The sequence below is a fragment of the Molossus molossus genome, unplaced genomic scaffold, assembly GCF_014108415.1.
Source record: "Molossus molossus isolate mMolMol1 unplaced genomic scaffold, mMolMol1.p scaffold_m16_p_11, whole genome shotgun sequence".
In the NCBI taxonomy this organism is placed as follows: Eukaryota; Metazoa; Chordata; class Mammalia; order Chiroptera; family Molossidae; genus Molossus; species Molossus molossus.
Genome location: NW_023425346.1, coordinates 52,641,792 through 52,666,435, shown reverse-complemented (window position 1 = coordinate 52,666,435; position 24,644 = coordinate 52,641,792). Strand labels below are relative to the sequence as shown.

Sequence of the window (24,644 nt, the reverse complement as noted above, 5' to 3'; positions counted from 1 at the left end):
AATTTACATCAGTAGCAGTTTGGGCTTTTGTAGTTTCACTAACAACAGGAAGTGGGCACTGAAAGCTTCTGGGTAACACTGGAAGCACTGACTGGGCTGGTGCTCTAAGCAAGAGCCTCCACAACCTCTGAAGCTTAACTCACCACCCAGTGGGAGATGGCTGGCGCCCCCTGCTGTGAAGAGGATAGTGCCATTGAACACACTGGAGACACCAGAACTCCCAGAAACTGAGGTAGGCTTGAGGAAGGACTTGAGTTCTTGAAAGTATAGAGGAAGATGAAGACAGAAAAATACTACGGGGTGACCACTGTCCTATCTTCAGAGCTCTTGACTGGACAACATAGCTCCCATGAGGCAAGTACTTGGCATCATGCCTGGCAGATAGCAGGTGATCTGAAAATCTTGGTCTTTCCTGTACCCACAGAGATGTTGGTTAACTGAAGGATCACTCACCACTTTTTCGGCAGACTGGTGGTCTCTGTTCATTTGCTCTATTATCACCATCAGCTCTGAGATCTGCTCTTCTAGGCCAGAAATGATATCAGTCCTACAGGATAAGTAATTCTTTAATCATCCACAAAGTTTCTATTTCATGCCAGTCAGGCCTTTTCCTAAGCATGACTGGTGGTAGCCTGGTGAGAGCCTAGCCATGTTCTGCACCTGCTCCACCATCACTGGGGTGGGGAAGGAGGGGGAGAAGTAGGGGGAGAAGGAATGTGGCAGTGGGGTGGTTGAGCCTCAAACAAGGCCCTTTTGGGTAAGCCATCCAGAACTGAGTGGGGTGGTTTTGTTGCCTATTGAATAGAAGGGAAAGAGGAATATGCCCAAATCTATTAGGGTTTTGATTTGGTAATGATAATTGAAATGGAGTGGGGAGTAGTTCAGAAATCTAGGAAATGAGAAGGTGAGGAATAAGATTGATCCTGACAGTGAATCATAGACAAGGAATGAGCCAGAAACTGGATGAGGTAGGGATTTAAGAGAGTGGCTTTCAGACTTGATAAAGGTTTCCTGTGCTTCTGGGTCTGGGGCCTCCATGATGTCTAAAATTATTCAGCTCTGTTTGGTTGACCTGGAGTAGACAATATGGGTGGCAGTGCTGTGTGCAGCAGACAAGAGGTCTTCAATTCAAGAGGTTGAGAAAACAAAAGAATGTAGAAGGAGAGGGCATCAAGATATGAGAAAGAAGAAAAGGTATGAGAAAGTTGAACAATAGGGAACTCCTAACAAGACCTTCAATATAAACAATACTCACAGCTTTACCAGGGAATAAAACAAGTATGGGCTATTGTATTTTATTATGCCACAACTGGTGATAACTTTCTTATTGAGGCCAAGAGGTGGTTGAGGGTGCTGCTTGACTGCAGGTACATGGCTTATCTCCTCCTGCAGAGGGCCTTGGATGAGCAGGACAAAGAAAACAGGGCATAGATGTTCCCATTGGAGGGAAGACAGAGACTGGAGTCTGGTTTCTTCAGGCCAGGTCAGATCAAGGTGACTCCACACATGGCCTCTCTCAACAATGGGCCAATGTGTCCTTCAGCCTTAACACCAGTCTGAATCCCTTCCTAAATGAAACCACTGCTAACAATTTAGTTGTATCCTTTCTATACACTTAGAAATAGGTAGGTGGTGTGGGTGTTCTGTTGTTACTGTTGGGATTTTAGACTTCTGTCTTGAAAAAATAATTTTCACAGCAATTTAAAGCCCAAGGAAGAGACACTCATTGGGGAGCCATTGCAATAGTGCAGGTAGGCGGTAACAGATGGGGAAGGAGAAGATATGAGAGATTTAGGAGGTAGGATGGAAAGAACGTGGGGACTGCCTTTACATGGCATTTGGAGGATAGAGTAGGTGGGACCTGAGTGACAGAGAGGATGACAGTGCTCTCAACAAGGAAGGAGTTAGGCCAGAATCTTCCACACTGCATCTCCCAGAGGTATGAACTGAGTGTTACCTTTGGACATAATGAAAAAGGAATGCATACTTGGGCCTCCCAGAAACTCTGACTTTACTTTTAGTTCACAACCAACACATTTGGACTATTTTATGAATATTTCACCAATTCATTACTTTCAGGAAAAATTGCTCTCCTTTAGTACAAACTGCACTACACCCGATCATTTCCCACATCAGCAGCCTGATTTGACCTTCATCCCGTCTAGCATGGGATTGCAGTGGAGGAGCCAGCACAGGGCTGAGGCAGAAAGTGACTTGCAATACCTCCATAGCAGGGACCCTGTGACTGGGAGAGGATATTAGGAGCTTATCCTGAGGCCAGGCCCAGCTAGGCATGGAGAGGTCTGAGGAGCTAGATATTGGTCCAAAGACATTACCTGGAAATGTTTATTTTGTCCGTGATCTCTGATTTCAAATGCTTTTTCCTATCAAACATCTCATCTCCCAGGGTGACAGAAATCTGCTTCCTATTCCGAAAGAGGCGATACCCAGGTGACATGCTGATCATTTCCTGGGCATCAGGGTAGAAGGTAAGACAATATTGCAGAGTGCTGAGATTCCTCCAAATCTACGAGCGCCCTACTTACATCTAAAAACAGAGACATGATTTGTGGAATATAATGAACATAACAGTCTGAGGAATGGCGTAGTCCCAGAGACATGGAAGTGGGGTACAGACTGACAATCCCTAGAACAGGGGGTGGTGGGGGAGAGATAAACCACAGAACTTATATGCATGTATGCATGAAAAAAGGTCATGGACAACAAAGCTGGGAACAGGGTGGGGAGGGAGGGGAATCAGTGGGGGGAAAAGGAGAAACATCTGTAATAGAAATAAATTAATTAAAATAAATAAATAAAAACAGAGACATTATCCCTGGCCAGTCTTGCTCAGTGGTTAGAGTGTTGGCCTGCGGATCAAAGAGTCACGGGTTTGATTCTGGTCAAGGGCATATACCTCCATGGCAGTTGGTCCCCAGCCCTGGTCAGGGTCATGCAGGAGGCAACCAATGTGTCTCTTTCACATCGATGTTTCTCTCTCCCCTCCCCTCCCATTCTATCTAAAGATAAATGTAAAAATATCCTTGGGTGAGGATTAAAAAAATAAATAAAAATAAAAACAGAGGTATGAGATGAAGTCCAGGGCCCGAGTCCTTCCTGTGCCCTCCCCCAGTTACCACTTACCCTTGTATCTCCAGATTCTCTCCTGAGATTCAACCACAAGACTCAGCTGGATCCTGGATGTCCCTATACGCCTTTCAAGCTCAACATTTCCAAAATCTAACCACTGACACCATGCCATACTCTATACCCCAGCTTTGTTCCTCCTCTACCTTCTCCATCATGGCCAGAAGCCAGGAGGCAGCTGAACATTGTGGATATCACTCAGTGTTTAGAGTTAGACAAGCCTGATTTTAAATCCTGACTCTGCCACCAACCATAAGTATTCAACATCTCTGTGCCCAGTTTCCTCATAAAAAAATAAGGATGATAACTCTTCCTCAAAGGGATTTTGTGAGGATAAAACAAGATAACATAAGAGAAAATGCCTGGCACAATGGCCAAAAAAACATTTTTAGTCAGTTCCTCCTCTGTCCCCCACTAGATGCCAAGTCATATATCTGGGCAGGGCTCAGCTGTCATAGACCCGGATATGACTGTACCTTCTAGAGTTGTGCAGGACACCCCTGCAGGCCACAGATCCTGCCATTGTTATCTCCTAAAAGTATCTCATCCTCATCCTCTCCTCTTACAGTCCTGCCCCTGACATAGCCTGAGGACACCACCATCTGTCTCTGGCTCTGGAGATACCTCCCCAGCCGGCCTCTCTGCTTCAGCCTGGCTCCCCTAAGTTCATCATCCTCTCCACCTGAAGGACTATGACATTTTTGTTTATTTTTTTCTGCCCATTAAGGGATTGCATGATCCTTTGAAGGGTGTTGGGAGAAAAAAACAATAGATAAAAGCAGAAGGTAGTAAAAAGCACCAATTCTATCCCACCAGAGGGTGTTTTTCTAAAATATAAATCTTATCTGGTTCCATGCCTGTGTCAAACCCATAGAGGCTCCCAGACATCAGAAGGATTGGTCCCAAACTTCTAGGCAGGTATCAAGATCCTTCAGGGCTTGGTCCCCGTCTCTTTCTCAAGTGTGCTCCTGCCCCTGTGCCCCTCAGGTGCCCTGATAGCCCCTCGTCCGTATTTGTGGAGTCCCAAGTGCCACAGAGGGTTTCATGGACCTGGACATGAACTGTGTCCTGCCTGGACTGACTGTCATCATCTGGTTACCCTGGGACACGCTCCTCACCTTACATAAGGCTGTAGAGAGGTAATTAAATGTCCTATCTAGGGTCTGGGTAAGCCAAGTTCAAGTCCTGGTCCTGACACTTAGCAGCCACACAATATATGCAATAATTCCAGCACCTCCTCATAGGATCTTTGCAAAGATTCAGTGAAGTAAGTACGTGGAAAAGGCCCATGCCTGCACACAGTAGGTACTCTGTAAGTGTTAATTCTGCCGCCCTCTTTCTATTTTCACTCACATAAGGTAAAGTGTGGCTCTCCTCTTGTTTTCCTAAATGGATTTTCACTCTGCAAAAGAAAGGCATGCTCAGAAGCAACCAGAGAGCAAAGAGAAGTTTCAAGCTCAGGAGCTGTGCCCTGACCCCACCACTCATCTGTAAAAAGTAACATTCCTGGGATGACCTCAGAGGTCCCTTTCAGCTCTCAAAATATTATATTTTAGAAAATAGAGAATATTTAATGGTCCAGGGATCATAGGTACACAGATTGTGATAAAATGGCGGGTAGTAAAAAAGTGGGAAATTGACTAGTCACTAGTCTAACTGAACCATTCCTAAAATAAGGGCCAAGAGACTTGGAGTGAAATCCAAAGGGCTCTTCTGTGAGGATGGTGCATAACCTTAAACACACACTTTTTTTTTTTTTTTTTTTTAGTGACATGTACATTGTCAGCACAACTACTTTTCTTCTAATTTGCATCAGAAGTCAGTGTTCTGGTATCCTGAAATTGCCAGTTAATTCAGGATAAGCAAAGCGTTACTATTTTGATATCTTGTGCTAACTCTCATCATAATGAATTTTTGTTTTCAAATATAGAAACATTAGTATAATATCAGGTACCCAAATTTCAAGAGTATTTATAAGGAAGTTCACCAAGAAGGTTGAAAGATTAGAATAAGAGTAACTACCTTCTGGCATGCTGACAAGAATGGGTAGGCCTTGGTACATGATCCAAGGGCCTCCCCCCTTGGCCTCAACATATACTCACACATGTACACAAACCATCGGGCAACTGCTGTGAAGAGAGACAACCAAAACCTTCTGCAGAAGTTCCAGTTCCCCACGATCAAAACAACCACAGTCTGGCTGGTGTGGCTCAGTGGATTGAGTGTCATCCCATGGACTGAGAGGTCCCAGTTTGATTCCCAGTCAGGGAACATGCCCTGGGTTTCGGGCTCGATACCCAGTAGAGGGTGTACAGGAGGCAGCCAATCAATGTTTCTCTCTTACATCAATGTTTCTCTCTCTCTCTCTCTCTCTCTCTCTCACCGTGGCTGACTCTGAATGTGGGGAATGGGGTTGGGAGGACTTCTCCTGGTGAAAGCAGTTCCATCTTGGTTTATAACAATCAGTCTGGTTTAGATCCCACATCTCCCACCCCCAGACAGGGTCTCCAGAGAAGCTCTGAGGACTCTCTTGAGAAAACCATTCCAAGAATTTGGCTACCTTAGAGGTGACCACCAACCTTTAATTTTTCTTTCACTGGCATATATATATATATTCTGTTTGTTAAAAAATGGACATGAGTGCACAACATACACTAATAATACAATGAAGCCCACGTGTAATCTAAAAGATTTAAAACCATTTAAAATGTAACTTAACTGAGATTAACCATATGTTCCCAATTCAACTGTCCACAATGATAATTTGGTTTGTTTTTTTCTAAATTTAGGAAAGCTTTCTGGGGGAACCACTAGATGGCCTGGGTCTCTTTAAAAAGCTGACCATGGATTGGAGTTTATGTCTTTTTTTGCTCTTAGTAAATCTCATTGAACAAACTGGGTGAGACCTTCCATAGCTTTGCATTAACTTTAGAACTTCTAGAATGGTCATGGTGTGGTTACATAGATAGTCATTTTGTCAGATAATTGTGTTTCTCTCATTAAAAGGTAAAAGGTAAGGTCAATCCAGAATGACTCGTCTTTACTTTGTGTCCTTCTCAACCTGTTACTCAGATTACTCTGATTATACTGACCAAATTTTGACACTTTGTTGACATCAAAGCACTTCACATTTTCTCATTTAATGAATTCAATGAGTGGTTAATATATGCAAACGACAGTGCTCTGTACCAAGAGAAATAGAATGAGATGTGATCGTTTTATTTAAGAAAGAAAAAAGAGGCACATAAATACTGAAACTAGAAGAAGAAAAAGAGTTAAGTGCCATAGAGAACTGCAGATAAAGTGATTTGATAATTGTGTCTCTCAGGAGTTGAGAGCACCCAGCTACTGCCATTTTTCAAGACTCCTGGTATATACAAAAACAACGCCCCCCGCCCCCAAGAATTGCCAAAACAGGGTTATAACAATTGAGTTATAGTTCATGTTTAAGAATCAAAAACTTTTTTTTATCCTCACCCAAGGACGTTTTTCCATTTTTTGTTCAGACAGAGTGGGAGGGAGGGAGAGGAAGAGAGAGAGAGAGAAACATCGACGTGAAAGGGACACATTGAGTGGCTGCCACCCACACGACGAACCAGGGCCAGGGACAAACTGCAACCGAGGTACGTGCCCTTGGCGGGAACCGAACCCGGGTCTCTCTGGACCGCAGGCTGACACTCTAACCATTGAGCCAAACCGGCCAGGGCAAGAATCAAAAACTTAACACAGAAAGCACATTATATGTTTGCAAGAAAATTATAGGATTCACAAAAAGGATGTAATTCAGAGAGTTGAGAAGGCATGTTTGAGGACTAAGGCTCAGGTTAAATGTTGACAGGTGAGCAGCTTCTTCCCATTCCCATTTGGAGGTCATGTCTATTTGGGCCTCTTCCCAAGGTTGAGGCCAGGAGCAGCATGCCCTCCTGTGCCTGGCTGCTACATTTACCTCCCCAGATGCTGTCTCTGGACAGGACTTGGAAGCTGGCTACATTGACCAAGCATGTCTTCTTTGAATTGGTTTTAGAAGATGGCATGTTTCAGGGACTAACTTGCCTTGAACAGTCTTACTGGAATGTTATAAATACTATCAGCAGAACTTTGATAAAGAATTTAAAAAATACCCACAAATTGTTCCTCACTATATTGCAAAGCCAGAGGAGGCCAATAATTGGTTGGGGCTAATGTTGGTGGTCAGATGGAGCTGTGGGTGTTGACATCTCTCCCAACAAGAGGCACTGGGTGACCAAGGCCTTGAGCTTAACTATTAACACAGAAGTTAGAATTGGAGGAGGGTGTCAATGGGGGAAAAAGGAGAAACATCTGTAACAACAACAACAAAATATATATATATATAAAATAAAAATTGTATTTGAAAAAAAAAAAAAAAAACAGAAGTTAGATAAGATTCACATGTGTGATCATGCCAGCAGGGTGCCAGCACACAGAAGGCAGTTAGCAAGGAACTATTTCATTCATACACAGGCAGTCAGTGGATCCCTTGTTATGTATGGATCCAATTCCCATCAGGCTTTGTTACCACCCAAAGTCCTAAAGTCAGACTTGACTCCTTTTGATTTTTTTCTCACACTTTAGCAGGTCCTATTGGTTTCTACCTTCAGAATATATCTAGAATGCCAACACTTCTCACCACCTCTCCTGTTTCCACCAGGTTCAATCACCTTCATCCCTTGCTTGGGTCCCTGCAATTACATCTTATCTGGTCTCCCCTGGCTTCTCCCAGTGCTTCTAGTCTTGGCCAATGTAGTCCTCATTCTCAGTGCAGTAGCTAGATTAGTCTTTTCAAAATGCAAGTTGGATCATGTCAGACTTCTCAGAATCTTCTGATGGCTTCCGGCTGTTGTAGTTAAGTTGTGACTACTTCTCCAAATTCAGATGTTGAAGCCCTAACCCCTGGTATCTCAGAATATGACTCTATTTGGAGATAAGGCCTTTGGGTGAAATAAGGCCATTAGAGTGGGCCTTAACCAGTCTTATGGTATCCTCATAAGAGAGATGAGGACACACAGAGAGACCCCAGAGCTGCACATGCACAGAGGAAAGATTCTGTGAAGAGGCAGCAAGCAGGCCGCCGTCTGCAAGCCAAGAACAGAGTTCTGAGAGGAAACCAACCTGTCAGCACCTTGATCTTGGTCTTCCAGCTTCCAGGACTGTGAGAAAATAAATTTCTATTGCTTAAACCACCCAGTCTTTTGTTGTTGTTGTTATGGCGGCTCTAGCTGCTGATATACCATCCCTTTCAGAGTAAAAGCCAAAGTCCTTACAGTGGCCAGCGACTTTACTGTGTACATTTCCTATTGCTGCTGTAACAAATTATTCTAAGTTTAGTGGTTTTAAACAATACCAACTTATTATCTTACAGTTTTAGAGATCAAAGTCTGCAATGGGTCTCCCTCAGTGGAAATCAAGGTGCTGGCAGGGTTGTATTTCTGCTGGAGGCTCTAGAAGAAAATCTGTTCTCTTGCCTTTTCCTCCATCTTCAAAGCCAATAACTGCATCACTCTGAGCTCTGCTTCTATTGTCACATCTCCTTCTCTGACACTCTGACTTCCTCTTTCCCATATAAGGACCTTTACATATACATGGGCCCAATTAGATAATCCAAGATAATCTGTCCCTCTCAAGTCATCTGTTTGGCAAACATAATTTCATCTGCGATCTTAATTCCCCCTTGGCAAGTAACAGAACATGGTCACAGCTTCCAGGGATTAGCATATAGAAATCTTTGGAGAACCATTATTCTGCCAACCACATTCACCACATTCGTTACTTCTCTGAGGTCATTTCTCACCACCCTACCCTCACTCCCTCCATTCCCACCACACTGGTTTCTTTGTGTCCTGGAAAAGGTCAGATGTGCCCAGCAAGTTCCCACTCATAGTCCTTATACTTGCTGCTCCCGCTGCTAGGAGTACTTGACCCAGATGTCAGTGTGGCTCCTGCTGTCCCCTTTACAGGGGTACCTTCCCTGATCTCCATACATAAATCAATAACTGTAAGCTTTAAGACAGCAGAGACTTTGTTGTGTTCACAGCTGTTTACCACACCTGAAAAAGTGCTTAGCAAATAATAGATGCTCAATTAGTATTTTCCAAATAATTAAATAAATGGAATACAAAGACTCATGCAAAGACATAAAACTACATTATACTTCTAAGCTTATAAAATATGGGTAAAATTTTAAATTTGTAAGTAAAAACAGTTGCGATTTATAGAAAATCTTAGACACAGAAAAGTAATCAGTAAAAAGGTGAAATACTACCAATGGAGGCTAATAACCTATAACAGGCAACAGAAATTGTGCCCTTTTAGGGCAGGAAATAGTTGTCAGGGTGCCTCAGCTAAAAGCGCATTTGTAGCGATTTTGAAAGCTGGGGTGCAGAGGGCCACAGAATCTATATGTAGGATCTAAGGTTTGGGGGAAATCATGGTGGGTTCTGGCAATTCGCTGGCATTCCTGGAAGCAATTAGTTCAGTCAGGCAAGGGTGTGAAGGCCAAGGAGGGAGACCTCAAACCATTCCTGCCACATGGACATGCAAATACTTACTTTGGGGAGACAACAGATTTTGTTGGTGGTTGGACATCATTTTGTTTTTTTGAAGCTAGAGGAAGAAGACTTAGCCTGAAACAAAAAAACAAAAAAGAAAATTGGAAATTAAGAAATCTGTTTTACAACTCCCAGATTAGGTAGATGCCCACAGTGACCCCAAATTGGAATATAAGGGCTGACAACAAACAGTCTTTGACAACCTCAGGCAGCATACCCTGGCACTTGTTCACTGTCCTAGAGGGTCCCTGGGTTGGCAGCACAGCTCGTCCCCATTTCCCAAAGCTCTTGGTCCCACATGGAGGGGCATCTGCTATGGGGCCCTTTGGTTGGAAGCCCCCCTTTCTCTGCTCAACTAGCTCTGAGACATCCCCATTTAAAATGACACTAAGCCTAGGCAGGACTGGCAAGAGCAACGTGCATCTAACAGGCTGGCAGAGAACACTGTGTAAAGGTAGGCTTTCTGGCCCTCTTGGGATTTTTGCTATCATATTGTTTTGGAAATAATGTCAGAGAAAGAAGGCTACAAAAGGACCCCAAGCCCCCAGGCCCAAGTTCATTCCAGGTAATCCTTACTTGGGTTTCTCTGTGGAGGTCTTTCTTGGTGGCTGAGGGGTCTTGATTGGCTTCCGTGGAACCAAGTTCCAGGGGTCCCAGCAGGAGCAGTAGATGAGAGGGTTGGGGTACATGACAGGTGGTCTGGGGCAGTCTTGGCTGCCAGGTCAAGAAGCCATTGCTGAAGTGGAAGTAAAAACAACAGAGAGTTACACCATCAGAGGCAAAGCAACAATAGGTACAGACAAGTTGGGAAGAAACAAGGGAAGGCCCAAAGCACTGATAGTAGATTCTGGAAGCTGTTGATCTGGTATAGGGTCTTGATTATAGAATCAAACCTTATCCCTTGCCACCCAATAGGCTTGACTTGAAAGCAATTTAAAATGTGCTATAACTAAGATCTTACTGTGAGCCAGGTACACAATAAGTGATTATTTTTATCCCAATTTTACAGATGAGGATACCGAGGCTCAGAGAGGTTGTGGAGGTAGCAAGTTACAAAGTTGGGAACGAACATAAGTCTACCTGACTCCAACCCTTGCTCTTCCATCAGGTCACACTAGCAGTCACTGAAACAAAGAGAAATCGCTACAGCAGGTCCTGCCCAGAACTTTGTGGAAAATTAGCTCTGTTACTCAAATTAAACTGGATCTCCCAGTTTTCCATTCCTGGTCACCTGCTTGAATCACAGTCAAAACTCTTCCTTCTTGGTTTCGTAAAAAGAAAAACAAAAAAGCCCTGCCCGGTTTGGCTCAGCAGTTAAGAGCATCAGCTTGAGGACCAGAGTTGTGGGTTTGATTCTGGTCAAGGGCACATACCTCGGTTGTGGTTTGGTCCCCGGCCCTGGTTGGGGTCATGCAGGAGGCAACCAATCGATGTGTCTCTCTCACATTGACCTCTCTCTCTTGCTCTCTCTCTCTCTCTGTCTCCCCCTCCCTCTCTTCTTCCCTCCCACTCCATCTGAAGATAAGTGGAAAAATATCCTCAGGTGGGGATTTAAAAAAAAAAAGAGCCCTGGCTGGTTTGGCTCAGAGGTTAGAGCGTCAGCCCACGGACCAGAGAGACCTGAGTCTGGTTCTCGCTAAGGGCACATACCCCGATTGCAGTTTGTCCCCAGCCCTGGTTGGGAGTCATGTGGGTGGCAACCAGTGTGTCTCTCTCACATCGATGTTTCTCTCTCTCTTCCTTCCTCTCTCCCTCCCGCTCTGAAGAAAAATGCAAAAATGTCCTTGGGTGAGGATAAAAAAAATAAAAACAAATATTCTTATTATGAAAGTTTGCATGAAAGACAATGATCACATCAACATGATCACACTTGTTTATTTATTTTCCAGAACTCCGCTAAAATGAGAGTGCAGGATTAAAAGAGGTTTAATTTCATAAAAACAAAGAGAATGGGAGAGGAGACAGTACTGCACAGGTGGTATCGATAGAAGTTTGGCACAATAACTTCCTCACTTAACACACCATAAGAAGCTACAGCCTATATGCCTGCAACAGGGGTATGAACCAGAAGGAACCAAATCCCATGTGAAAGGCCCGGAAAGACTCAGAATTTAGAATTGGTAGATTATCTGATGACACAGGCATTTCACAGATCTGTTGGAGCATGGGGTGGGTCAATGATGCTCCTTCCCCCCCAAAATATGTCCATATTCTAATCCTTGGAACCTGTGAATATGTTATTTTTGTGCCAAAGGGGCTTTATAGCTATGATTAAGTTAAGGACTTTGGGATGGGGACATTATCTGGATTACTAGTGTGAGCCTAATGTAATCACAAACATCATAAAGTGAAGGTGGGAGGGTGAGAGTCAGAAAATGGTCAGGTAGGAGTGACCAAGAAACGGGTCATGAGCCAAGGAAAACAGGAAGCCTTTAGAAGTTGGAAAAGGCAAGGAAATGATTTTCCCATAGAATTTATAGAAGGAACGAAGTCTTGCCAATGCCTTGATTTTAGCCTAGTGAGACCTATTTTCAGATTTCTGATCTCAGAACTGTAAGATAATACATTAGTGTCGTTGTAAGCCACTAAATGTGTGGTAATTTGTCACAGAGCATTTGTAATAAAAACCAGAAATTTTAGGAAAAAATTAGCAATAGAAACTTAAAATAAAAATTGCATAATCACTTCAGGTTAAAAATATCGTATAAGGCCCTGGCCGGTTTGGCTCAGCGGTTAGAGCATCGGCCTGTGGTCCTGAGAGACCCGGGTTCGGTTCCCGCTTAGGGCACGTACCTCGCTTGCAGTTTGTCCCCGGCCCTGGTCGGTTGTGTGGGTGGCAGCCACTCGATGTGTTCCTTTCACGTCGATGTTTCTCTCTCTCTCTCTGTTCCTCTCTCTCCCTCCCACTCTACCTGAACAAAGGATGGAAGAATGTCCTTGGGTGAGGATTAAAAAAAAAAAAAAAATTTCATATAAGAAAGCAAGTATAATCATAGTAAGATACACACATACATATTTACGTGAACACTTAATACTGACTTAACCAAAAAATGAATTGTGATCACACTTGAGGAATGGGCCATGGAAGGAGGATGAATAAGTGTTAAATCCTCATCTACCAGAGCAGTATGTCAATAGAGAATGTCTAAAAATGAACAGTGTAGAGACAAATTGTATAAAAGTATGACATTAAGTTCCAAAAGAAATAGCAAAAAAAGTTGAAAATAACTGCCTCCAGAGAGAACACTGAGGAGTGGAACTGAGAAGGGTGGGGCAGAAACCATAACTTTTCATTAATAAATTTTTAACATGATTTTACTTTTAATGATATCGGTGGATTATTTGATAAAAATTAAAACACCAAAAAATGTCATGAGAGCCAAGAGACCAACAGAAACATTTCAATGACAGTAGATTTAACTCAAATCTCTAAGTCATTGATTGGTTTCCAATAGTACAGTGGCATAAATTTGCTTAAGAATCAGCTGAAAAATTACACAAACATATTTCTCTAAATAGCTGATGCTTAAGAAACCCAGTTATTTGGTCTAATGACTTTTAGAGCTAAAGGAGACCTTAACATTAAGTCCATTTTATAGATTAGGAACTGAGACTCCAAGTTATGAAATGACTCTGGGACACCTGTTCATGCTCATTTAATAGCACAAATACTTATCGCTTCTGCTATGAATACCACGCCAGGTGCTGAGGGGATACTGAACACTTGAACTTTGTCCTCAGATAGCATGCAGGTACTAGGGCAGTTGTCAGAAAGGGAACTGAGTGAGCTGTAGAGCCAGGGCAAGAGACAAGACCTTGACGAAAGGCAGGATGTGCAGGTAGAGGTAGGTAAAGGCAGGAGGGGCTGGCCAGAGATTTGGGCTCAGGGCACACATGGAGGAGATTAGGGCTAGAAAGGAGGCCAGGAGGCTGGGTAAACAGCAAAGACCTAAAGACCAGGTGACAGAGCCGCCATATCTAGCTGTTTATGCTCTCCTGTGTTTGGGGCCCTGGTCAGATCTCAGGGACATGAGGTCAAGGAAGCAGATGGGTGGAGCACCCCAGACAAGAAAATGCCACAGGGGCTTTGGGGTAAGAATGTAAAAGGAGGCTGCAGCAATAGCAAAGCAGTAGCTCCCCTTCTGCTTAGGATCTTGTCCTGTGAGGACAAGGGCCAATCCTGAGGCAGGAAGTGAAAGGCTAAGGCAGGCCAGCTCCCAGGAACTAACTGTTTTTCCTGTTCCATTTCTTGCCTGCTCATCTGGACTGTGATGTGCCATTCTTCTTTTAATACTTTTTTTTTTAAGGTCTCCAATGTTTCTGTTCACAAGAGCCATCGGTGTGAGGGCAGAATGGACTGCGGGAGCCTCTGGGAGGGGCTGGGAAGGGCAGTAGGTTGTACATCAGCTGGCCTGGTCAGCACCCACCATGCATGTCCCGCCAGTTCCCACGGAGGAGGGTGCAGACCCAACGCTTTCCTTCTGAGGCCCGCTCCTTCTATTTTGAAAGAAAAAAAAAAAAAAAAAAACCTCAAAAGAAAGAAACACAAAAAGAAAACCTCAAAACCAAACAGCTTCAAGTAAACTAACACTTCAGGACTGTGAAGAACAGAAACTGCAGCCCGTCTCTAGGCTGTCCCAGCAGGTCCACTGGATGAGTCTACTGGCTCTGCTGGCCCCCAGGCAAGGACTCCTGTCAGCTGCTCTGGCTTCCAAGGTCAAGGGTGTGAACGCAAGGCAGGAGGGGTCATTAAGGGTGGCACTACAGTTGAGTGCCAGGAGATGTGGCTGTGTGGCCACTTGCTCCTCTACCCAGAGAGGCCAGGCACAGACTGGGCTCCTGGGGGTCACTGCACACACACAGGGGCCCTCCAGGAAGCAGCAGCAGAGCGAGGACGTGCCCCCAGAGTGGGACTCAGCCAGCTGGCAGGAGCGCAGGTCCAGGCTGGAGGGAACAGGGCACCGCCCCCAGGACGTTCTGCAGTGGACGGTACCATTCTTGAAGGCCTGGACGGTACCATTCTTGAAGGCCTGGACTTCACCTTGGCACTCTCTGTGCCGCCCCAAGGCCTGCAAGGCAACTTGTCAGCAATGAGTACTGGATAAATATTTGTTGCTGGAGTAGTAAATTGGGTGACTGTAACCACAGGGCCCGGCTCAACAGAGAAACAGATCCACAGACGAAACGGCACAAATGTAACGGTCATTACAATATTACTGTATAGATAACATTAAAAATTAGAATTAAAAATGCCGGCAGACCAGCGCGCCGCCTACAGGGACTGGAGACCGCCCGCACCCGACGTGCTGGCACCGGCTGTGGGCGGCGACACAAGGAGTCTGTGGGTCGGCCTGGAGCAGCGCCTGCGGGCCACAAGCGCTCAGGAAGGGCTGTCCCAGTCCGATCTCCCCACACAAAAAGTGCCACGACTACTTCCGGGACCACGCTCAGGACCGCGGCGCGCGGCCTTGCGCACCTGCGCAGGCGCAGGCTTCCGGCGCGCGCACTTACCGCCGGGGCGTGCACCGCCCCCTCCCTTGGAGCATGTCGGGAAGGGAAAGCGCGGGACTGAGACAGGGCTGGTGAGAGCACGGAGAGCCTGAAGCCTTCCTTCGAGGGAGGGCGATGAGGTGAAGGGTAGCAAAAATAGAAAAATAAAAACAAATAAAACAAAATGCATAGGTAAGTTGTTAGGGTATAACTGCTCAATGGAGTTCTATTAGATTATAAATGACCACTTGAAAGCCTGTAGAAACATGAGGAAAATGCTCATGAACAAAGATATAAATAAGATGGTATGGAGAAAAGACAAACTCTTCAATAAATGGTGTTGGGAAAAGTGAACAGCTTATACGCAAAAAGGTGAAACTAGACCACCAACTTACACCATGCACAAGAATAAACTCAAAATGGATGAAAGACTTAAATGTAACCTGTGAAACCATAAAAATCTTAGAAGAAAATGTAGACAGAAAAATCTCAGACATCATACACAGCAGAATTTTCACTGATATATTGCCTAAGGTAAGAGAAACAAAGGGAAAAATTAATAAATGGCACTACATCAAACTAAAAAGCTTCTGCAAGGCAAAAGAAACCAGCATCAAAATGAAAAGGGAACCCACTCTCTGGGAGAACATATTTGCCAATGATACACTAAATAAGGGTTAATATCCAAAATATATAGAGTACTCGTACAGCTCAACAAAAGGAAGACAAACAGTCCAATTAAAAATGGGCAGAGGAGCTGAATAGACCCCTCTCCAAACAGGACATACAAATGGCCAAGAGACATATGAAGAAATGCTCAACATCACTAATCATCGGAGAGATGCAAATTAAAATAACAATGAGGTATCATCTCACACCTGTCAGAATGGCCGCCATCCACAAATCATCAAACAAGTGTTGGCGAGGGTGTGGCGAAAAGGGGACTCTAGTGCACTGCTGGTGGGAATGCAGACTGGTGCAGCCGCTGTGGAAAACAATATGGTGTTACCTCAAAAAATTAAAAATTGAACTACCATTTGACCCAGTGATCCCACTTCTAGGAATATACCCTAAGAAGCCTGAAACACTAATCAGGAAGAATATATGTACCCCCATGTTCATAGCAGCACTATTTACAATAGCTAAGGAAGCTGCCCAAGTGTCCATTAGTATATGAGTGAATTAAAAAGCTGTTGGTACACATACACAATGGAAAATTATGCAGCTCAAAGAAAGAACGATCTCTTACCTTTTGAGAAGGAATGGAGGGACCTGGAGAGTATTATGCTAAGTGAAATAAGCCAGTCAGAGAAAGATCAGTACCACATGATCTCACTTATTTGTGGAACACAATGAACAAAGTAAGCTGTTGACCAAAATAGATCCAGAGACATGGAAGTAGGGGACAGACTGACAAACCTCAGAAGGAATGGGGGTCGGGGGTCAGGGTGGGAAGAGATAAACCAAAGGATTTATATGCATATACGCACAACCAATTGACTCAGACACTAGGCTTGGGAAGGAAGGAGCGGGGTGGGAGAGGGAAGGAGGGGTTCAATGGGAAAAAAGGAGGACATCTATAATACTTTTAACAGTAAAAAAATATTTTTAAAAAGCTTTGAATGCAATAAATAAATAATAAAGACATATTTTTAAAGAAGATATAAGATGATATGTATGCAATGGATACAATTATGAAGTCAGATGGGCCTGACTTTGCACAGAGGCTCCTTTGCTTATCAGCTGTGGGACCTCAATAAATCAACTTTTCTTTTCCTGAGTCTCAGCTTCCTGTCTGGAAAATGGGCTCATGGGAGTTCAGCCCTCACTGGGCTGTCCTGCACATGAAATAAGACCATGTCAGGAAAGCTCTTGGCACACTGCTTACACACATTAGGTTCTCAAAAACTGGTAACTGAGTTTAGGAATATTATGACCCCAGCAGTATTTTGTTTACAGAAGCTTCTATTTCTAAAATTGGGGTGGGGGGGAGAATAGGTTTATTTTGTGTGTGTGTGTGTGTATTAAATTGAAATAGGCTCATTGTAAAGAAGATTATAATCTGAAAATTTATCCAAAATACTAACACCTAGAAAGGACCACTGGGAATATGTTGGTTAGTGTCTTCTAGAATTCTCTCTAGTCTAGCCCTGGTTGGTTTACACAGAGGTTAGAGCATTGGCTAGCACAATAGTTGTTACAAATCCAAACACCAAGAGCAGACTAGATGGAGACAGACTTCAAAGCTAAAAGGAGGGGAAAACGTTACAAAGAGAACAATCTCTATCCAGCTAGAGACTGGATATTTACTTTGAGTCTATTGTGTGACATTTTATATTTAAATGTTTTCTTATGAATTAAAAAAGCAGAGTTTGGGTCTTATGTGAAGAGCGGCTCAAAACAAAGCTACAGGTCTTCCGGTCAAGATGGCGGGTAGGTAAAGGTGGTATCGCGTCCTCCCACAACCACATCAAAGTTACAACTAAACTACAGAACAACCATCATTCAAAACCACCTGACACCAAGCTGAATGGAAGTCCTACAACTACAGAATTAAAGCAGCAGCCACATCCAGACTGGTAGGAGGGGTGGAGGCACGAGGGCCGGTGGCGAGACGGGCTGGTCCCACACCCACGTGTGGCGGATAAAAATCAGGAGGACACCTCGGCTGGGAAGGTCCTTCCTGAGGACTGAGGGGTCCCTGTCCCACACCAGATGCCCTGCTCAGGGTTCCAGTGCCAGGAAGAGAAGTCCCCATAACTTCTGGCTGGAAAAACCAGTGGGAACTGAGGCTCAGGGAGGCTGAGGCAGCTGGAGCCCCAGGCAGCTCCTTAAAGGGCCCGCGCACGGACATATCGGACTCTCTCCCTCTAAGCTTGGAGGGGAGGCAGCTCCAGGGGCACCAGAGACATACAGGGAAGAACTGAGCTGTTTGGCACGGGAGAGGGGGCTTTCTCCGGGACAAACGTGCTGTCAGAGGCCTCTGTTCCTTTGGTGAGCCCTTCCCTGGGGTGGCAGACGGAAGCCATATCTGGGACTCCAGCAACCTGGCTCACACTGGTAGCCCCACCCTGCTGACTCCCTGAGGCCCCGCCCTGACCCACCCGACTTTCAGGCCCACCCAAGCTGTTGCCACTTGCTTAACCATAGGATTGGCCTGTCTTGGATCCTGCTTCAGGTTTTTCCTAAATTCTTTCAAACAAGCAGCATCTGGTCTCAGCTAGCCCCATACCGCTCGTTAAGTAATACATAGAAACAAACACAGGGAGGCAGCCAAAATGAGGAGACAAAGAAACAGGTTTCAAATGAAAGAACAGAACAAAACCCCAAGAAAAGAACTAAGCGAAATGGAGATAAGCAACCTAACAGATGCTGAGTTCAAAATACTGCTTATAAGGATGCTCAATTAACTCAGTGAGAACCTCAGTGAACTTAGTGAGAGCCTCAAGAGCATAAAAAAGGACCAGTCAGAAATGATGGATGCACAGTCAGAATTGAAGGAGGCATTAACTGAAATAAAGAATAATTTACACAGATTCAACAGTAGAGTACGTAAATCCAAGAAGCAAACCATCGATTAGGAATATAAGGAAGCAAAAAACGCCCAATCAGAACAGCAAAAAGAATCCAAAATATGAGGATAGTGTAAGGAGCCTCTGGTACAACTTCAAGCGTGCCAACATTCGCCATCTTGGGGGTGCCAGAAGGAGAAGAGCGAGAACAAGAAATCGAAAACCTGTTTGAAACAATAATGGCAGAAAACTTTCCTAACTTGGTGAAGGAAACAGACATACAAGTCCAGGAAGCACAGAGAGTCCCAAACAAGATGAACCCCAAGAGGCCCACACCAAGACACATCATCATCAAAATGCAAAAGGTTCAAGACAAAGAGAGAATCTTAAAAGCAGCAAGAGAAAGGCAGCTAGTTACCTACAAGGGAGTTCCCATAAGACTGTCAGCTGATTTCTCAAAAGAAACTTTGCAGGCCAGAAAGAAGTGGCAAGAAATATTCAGAGTGATGAAGAGCAAGAACCTACAACCAAGATTACTCTATCCTGCAAAGCTGTCATTTAGAATCGATGGCCATATAAAGAGTTTCCCAGACAAGAAAAAGTTAAAAGAGTTCATCACCACCAAACCGTTATTATATGAAACGATGAAGGGTCTTTTTGAAGAAAAAAATAAAATATATGAACAAACAAAATGGCAATGAATACATATCTATCAACAATGGAATCTACAAACAAAATGAACAGGTAGAACAGAAACATTCTCATAGATACAGAGTACATTTTGTTGGTTGCCAGATGGGAGGGGGTTTGGGGGAATGGGTGGAAAAGGTGAAGGGATTAGGAAGTACAAATTCATTGCTAGACTGACAAACCTCAAAAGGAAAGGGGTTGGAGGGGTGGGAAGAAATAAACTAAAGAACTTATATGCATAACCAATGAACACAGACAATAGTGTGGGAAAAGGCGGGAGGGGGGCGGGAGTGGGGAGGAGGGGGTCAATGGGGGAAAAATGTGGAACATCTGTAATACATTCTACATTCAACAATAAAGATTTTAAAAAACAAAAAACAAAAACAAAAAAACAAAGCTACAAAAGAAGCAGATTCTGAAGGAAAACCCCAGCCACTTAACTTGGCCAAAGTTTAGCACTAATTACCACTTCTTTGGAATTTTTTTTTTCTTTACTCGTTTTAGACCTTAGTACAACTTTGTCAGCTTCATAATGGCAGAAGGGAAGGAAATGAAAGCTTTGGGGGGCTGTGTTAACTGTTCTTCTCTTTGGTTGAATTCAGGTAAACTTTGGCATTGCATGGAAGGCTGTTTTCTTTTCAAAAGCTGAGGGAAGAGAATTGATGCTACTAACATTAGTGATTTTGCTGATAAGGCAAGCAAAATAAATTTTATGAAATAATACTTAAAAGTTTTTACATAAATGAGAGCATACTTTACACCCTATGCCATGCCTTGTTCTTTTTGCATAAGAGGATATCTAGTAGATATTTCCATATTAGTAGATAGATCTGCTATATTCACAGTGGCTTGATGTTGCATTGTGTGGCTCTAAGAATATAAGGATGTATGTGTGCATGTGGGAGTGCACACATGCACGTGTGATTTAGGATTTATTTTTCTCCATTCTTTTCCTTTTTTGCATCTCTTCCTGATGGTTTTACCTGAGGATCAGTGGACTCAGTGTGCCACCTGGTGGTCATTAGTGAACCAGCTGAGCCTTCAGAAAGGTCACTGGTTAGTTTTTTTTGTTTTTTAAATGCTTTTTTATTGATTTTATTTTTTTATTTTTTATTTTTATTTTTTTAGAGAGAGGTAGAAACATCGATTGGCTGCCTCCTGCACACCTTCTACTGGGAATCGAGCCCAAAACCTGGGCATGTCCCTGACCAGGAATGGACCTGGGACCTTTCAGTCCATGGGATGATGCTCAATCCACTGAGCCACACCGGCTGGGTGTCACTGGTTAGTATTAATAATCAGAAGAAAATAATTACATAAAACATCTTTTCCAAAGAGCTTACCTTGGACTGTCCAAAGATTTGTTTTCCTCATGTGGTTTCTTCCCAAGTTGAGAGTCTTAAAGATACCCCAGTGTTATAGAGAAACTGTTTCCCATCAAAACAAAATCAAAATTAGTTTTAGGTCAAATCCAGAGGTTCCAGAGCTCAAGATTTTAGTAGTCATTCCGAGTGATTGAAATGTCAAAGAATAAAATGTAGTGCAGAGAGACAGATTTCCAGTGAATCCAATTTTTACAAAGGCTGAACTGGCATGAACATGAATGTCTTTTCTAAAGACAATCTAGTTTGAGTTTTTCAATATTGCAATAAAGTTAAAGTAGGGGAGAAAGTCACCCTTCTATTCATACTTTCTTCTAAAGACAATCTAGTTTGAGTTTTTCAATATTGCAATAAAGTCAAAGTAGGGGAGAAAATCACCCTTCTATTCATACTTTCTTGACTTGGGACTTGAATTGTGAGGTTTGTCCTTGGTAGATGGTTGGTGAAAGTTTGTTTCTTTTATTGCTATGGAAACAGAATGGCAGCACCTCATTTGCTCAGGCACTCTGCTCTTAAAGAAAGAAGACTGAAGAAGCAACCAGTTAAGAAATTCTCTAAGACATAAGACAAAATATGCTTAAGATATACTTTCAGAGGAAATAGAATTAAACAGCACTCTGAGGCTTAATTGACCTATGGCAGTAGTTGCCAGACAGAATCTGTGATGGAGTTTAACTATCTCTGTCATTTGCTCACAGAAACCTAAAACTCTAAAGTAGGCACTTTCTTCCTTGAATTTCAAGCTTTGAAATCTATAAAAGTGCAAATCCCCAAGGGCTGGAGTCATTTCCAGTTGCTAAGAGTTCAGATTTTTCCCCCCCTAAATAAGGCTGCTTTTTGTCATTACAGACAGGGGGAAAAAAATGTTTTTTATAAACCAGTGACTTTCATTTTATTTTACCGAAACTCACTATAAGAAATATATTTTACACAATTTTTTTAATCCTCACCTGAGAATATTTTCCCATTGATTTTTAGATAGACTGGAAGGGAAGAAGGGAAGGAGGGAGAGAAATATTGTGAGAGAGACACATCAATTGGTTGCCTCCTGCAGGACCGTGACTGGGGATTGAGCCTGCAGTCCGGGTACATGCCCTTGACTGGAATCAAACCTGCGACCCTTTGGTCTGAGAGCAAATATTCTAATGGCTGAGCCAAATCAGCCAGGGCTATTTTACACACTTTACAATAAAAAGTTGTATGAACTAATACCCTTGTCACATACTATTCTCAATAATTTTTTTTCCTTTTACTTGAAATGAAAGCTGATTATAAATCCACTAGATTAATTTCATGATCCACTGATGGGTCACAATCCATAGTTTATAAACAGTGATATAAATTCATCCATTCATTCTACCCCACATTATTATCTACTGCATGCCAGGCACTTTTGTGAGATGAGGGATATACATCAGTTACTGTGTTTCATAGAGCATAGAAACTAGTGGGGGACACAGGAAGTTCAATAAAAGCACAATGAAACTGACATTACGGTCCTCACCAGATGTAATGGGCGTGTATGGCAGGATTTCTCTTCTAAATGAGTCAGACAGCAGTTTTAATCAGAGAAGGGATCTGACTAGCTTTGCATATTAGAAAGATCACTCTGACTGCAATGCAGAGAAACAATCAAAGAGGCCAAGACAGGATGCAGGGAAATCAATGTAGTGATCAAATGAGGCGCAATGGTGGCCTTACCTGAGGGAGCAGCAGGGGATTGAGAGTGGAGGATGCAGCAGGCTTTGATCACCACCTGGTGTCAGGATGAGGGAGAGAGGAGGCGATGATGACTCCTTAGTTTCTAACTTAAACAATTGAGTAGGTGGCAGTGCCATTTATTGAGATGGGAGAGTCTGGGGGTAAACAGGCTCAGGGGAGGCGAGCCCACTTCAGGCTTGGACATGCTGAGTTTGAGATGCCAAGGAGACATCCAAGTGGTGAAGTCTATTATATGTTTGGTAATTCCAAAGAAGAGTCTGGGCTAGAAACACTTTAGGAGTCTTCAGAGTAAATATTTAAAGCCAAGGGAGTGAATAAGAAGGGAAAGAAGAGGGTCTAGAATAGAGCCGAAGAACACTAATGTTCTTCAAAGTGTGGGCCACATGTCAGTTAAAACATGCACAACTATCACTTTAATGAGTGTCTTAAATCAAAGAGGTTTGGTAATTTCACGAACTGCGAAGTATGGAGGTGGTACTACCAGAATTGATGCAGACTCAGCAATGCCATAGAAGAACTGGGTTCTATTTTTCTGTCATGCCAACCTCAGTGTGCTGAGGGGAGCCCTGGGGTTGCACCCTGGCTGCCACAGATCCAAGCACCAAGAGCAGACTAGATGGAGATGGACTTTAAAGCTAAAAGGGAGGGGGAAAAGTTACAAAGAAAACAATGGATATTTACTTTGAGTCTGTTCTGTGACATTTTATATTTAAATATTTTCTTATGATTTAAAAAGAGCAGGATTTGGGTTTTATGTGAAGAGTGGCTCAAAACAAAGTTGCAAAAGAAGCAGGTTCTGAAGGAAAACCCCAGCCACTTGACTTGGCCAAAACTTAGCACTAATTATTTCTTTGGTATTTTTTCCCTTCTTTACTTGTTTTAGACTTTGGTACAACTTTGTCAGCTCTATAATGGCAGAAGGGAAGGAAATGAAGGCGTCTGGAGGCTGTGTTAACTGTTCTTCTCTTTGGTTGAATTCAGATAAACTTTGGCATTGCATGGAAGGCTGTTTTCTTTCCAAAGGCTGAGGAAGAGCACTGCTGCTACTAAGATCAGTGATTTTGCGGAGAAGGCAAGAAAAATAAATTTTGTAAAATAATACTTGGAATTTTATGATTTGGCTTTTCCGTATTTTTTCTCTAATCTCACATCACCTTTGGTGCACTCTACTCATACTTTCTCACACTGAAGGACAAAACACTTCATGCTATTGCTAGCAACAATGCTTTGTATTTTATAGCATCTTCGCCAAACCTGCAATGCAACATTTGTTCACTTGAAAATTTTATGGCATTTGGCCTTTTTTTTTTTTCATTATTGATATTAGAGAGAGAGGAAGGGAGAAGGAGAAAGAGACTGAAACATCGATGAGAGAGAACACTGATTGGCCGCTTCCTGCATGCCCCCACTGGGGATTGGGCCCACACGTGCCCTGATCAGGAATCAAACCGGCAACTTCTTGGTGCATGGGTCGACGCTCAAACACTGAGCCACAACAGCCAGGCATTTGGCCCTTATTTTAAAAGAAAAAAACTTAATGAAAACCAGAACTTGATACTAGCATAACTCAAACTTAATAAAAACAGAGATGGAAGTGAAAAGAATGCTGAAAGCATCCAATCTTTACCCTCATCAGTTATTGGACTTAAACATTTCTACTGAGAATGGTTTGTGAAAAAAATACAATTAAAGATGCTGGGAATATCACTAAATATCATATCAAAGAAGTAGAGACTCATACTTCATTTACTCCTCACAAAATATTTATAATTCTAAGTGGATATTAAATGAATTAAAACAATATATACAGCAATTAAATTGTGATAAAGATGATATCAAATGACTTTTTCTACTACAATCCAACAATTTTCAAATTTAGTTTCTTGGAATGTTTCTAAATAGCTAAAAATTGTTACCGGACTAAAGAGGTCCATTAGCTTGCACACATCAAAGCCTAGTAAGACATGAACAGGAATTTCAGCAAAGAAAGTAAGGGTTTATTAGGAAGTGGCCCACTCCCAGAGTCACAGATGAGCTAATGCTTAAAGAACCCAAGGGCTTCCAGGGGATGGGTTATAAAGGGGGAAAATCATTAATCAGGGTGAATGAGAGACTGAGGGTCATGGTCTGGGTTA

General features: G+C 43.1%; 1 protein-coding gene across 1 annotated transcript in view; it reads right to left on the bottom strand.

Moving 5' to 3' along the window:
* Nucleotides 1-20,812, bottom strand: part of FLACC1 (flagellum associated containing coiled-coil domains 1) — a 54,563-nt gene extending 33,751 nt beyond the window's left edge. Inside the window, exons 1-7 of the mRNA XM_036254248.1 lie at nucleotides 20,749-20,812; nucleotides 14,141-14,210; nucleotides 10,290-10,449; nucleotides 9,714-9,788; nucleotides 4,501-4,549; nucleotides 2,337-2,470; nucleotides 454-547 (exon numbers count right to left, since the gene is read on the bottom strand). Of these exons, the coding sequence (XP_036110141.1) occupies nucleotides 454-547; nucleotides 2,337-2,470; nucleotides 4,501-4,549; nucleotides 9,714-9,788; nucleotides 10,290-10,402 (465 nt within the window). The 5' untranslated portion in view covers nucleotides 10,403-10,449; nucleotides 14,141-14,210; nucleotides 20,749-20,812. The remainder of the gene's footprint in view (nucleotides 1-453; nucleotides 548-2,336; nucleotides 2,471-4,500; nucleotides 4,550-9,713; nucleotides 9,789-10,289; nucleotides 10,450-14,140; nucleotides 14,211-20,748) is intronic.
* Between the last annotated feature and the right edge of the window lie 3,832 nt (nucleotides 20,813-24,644).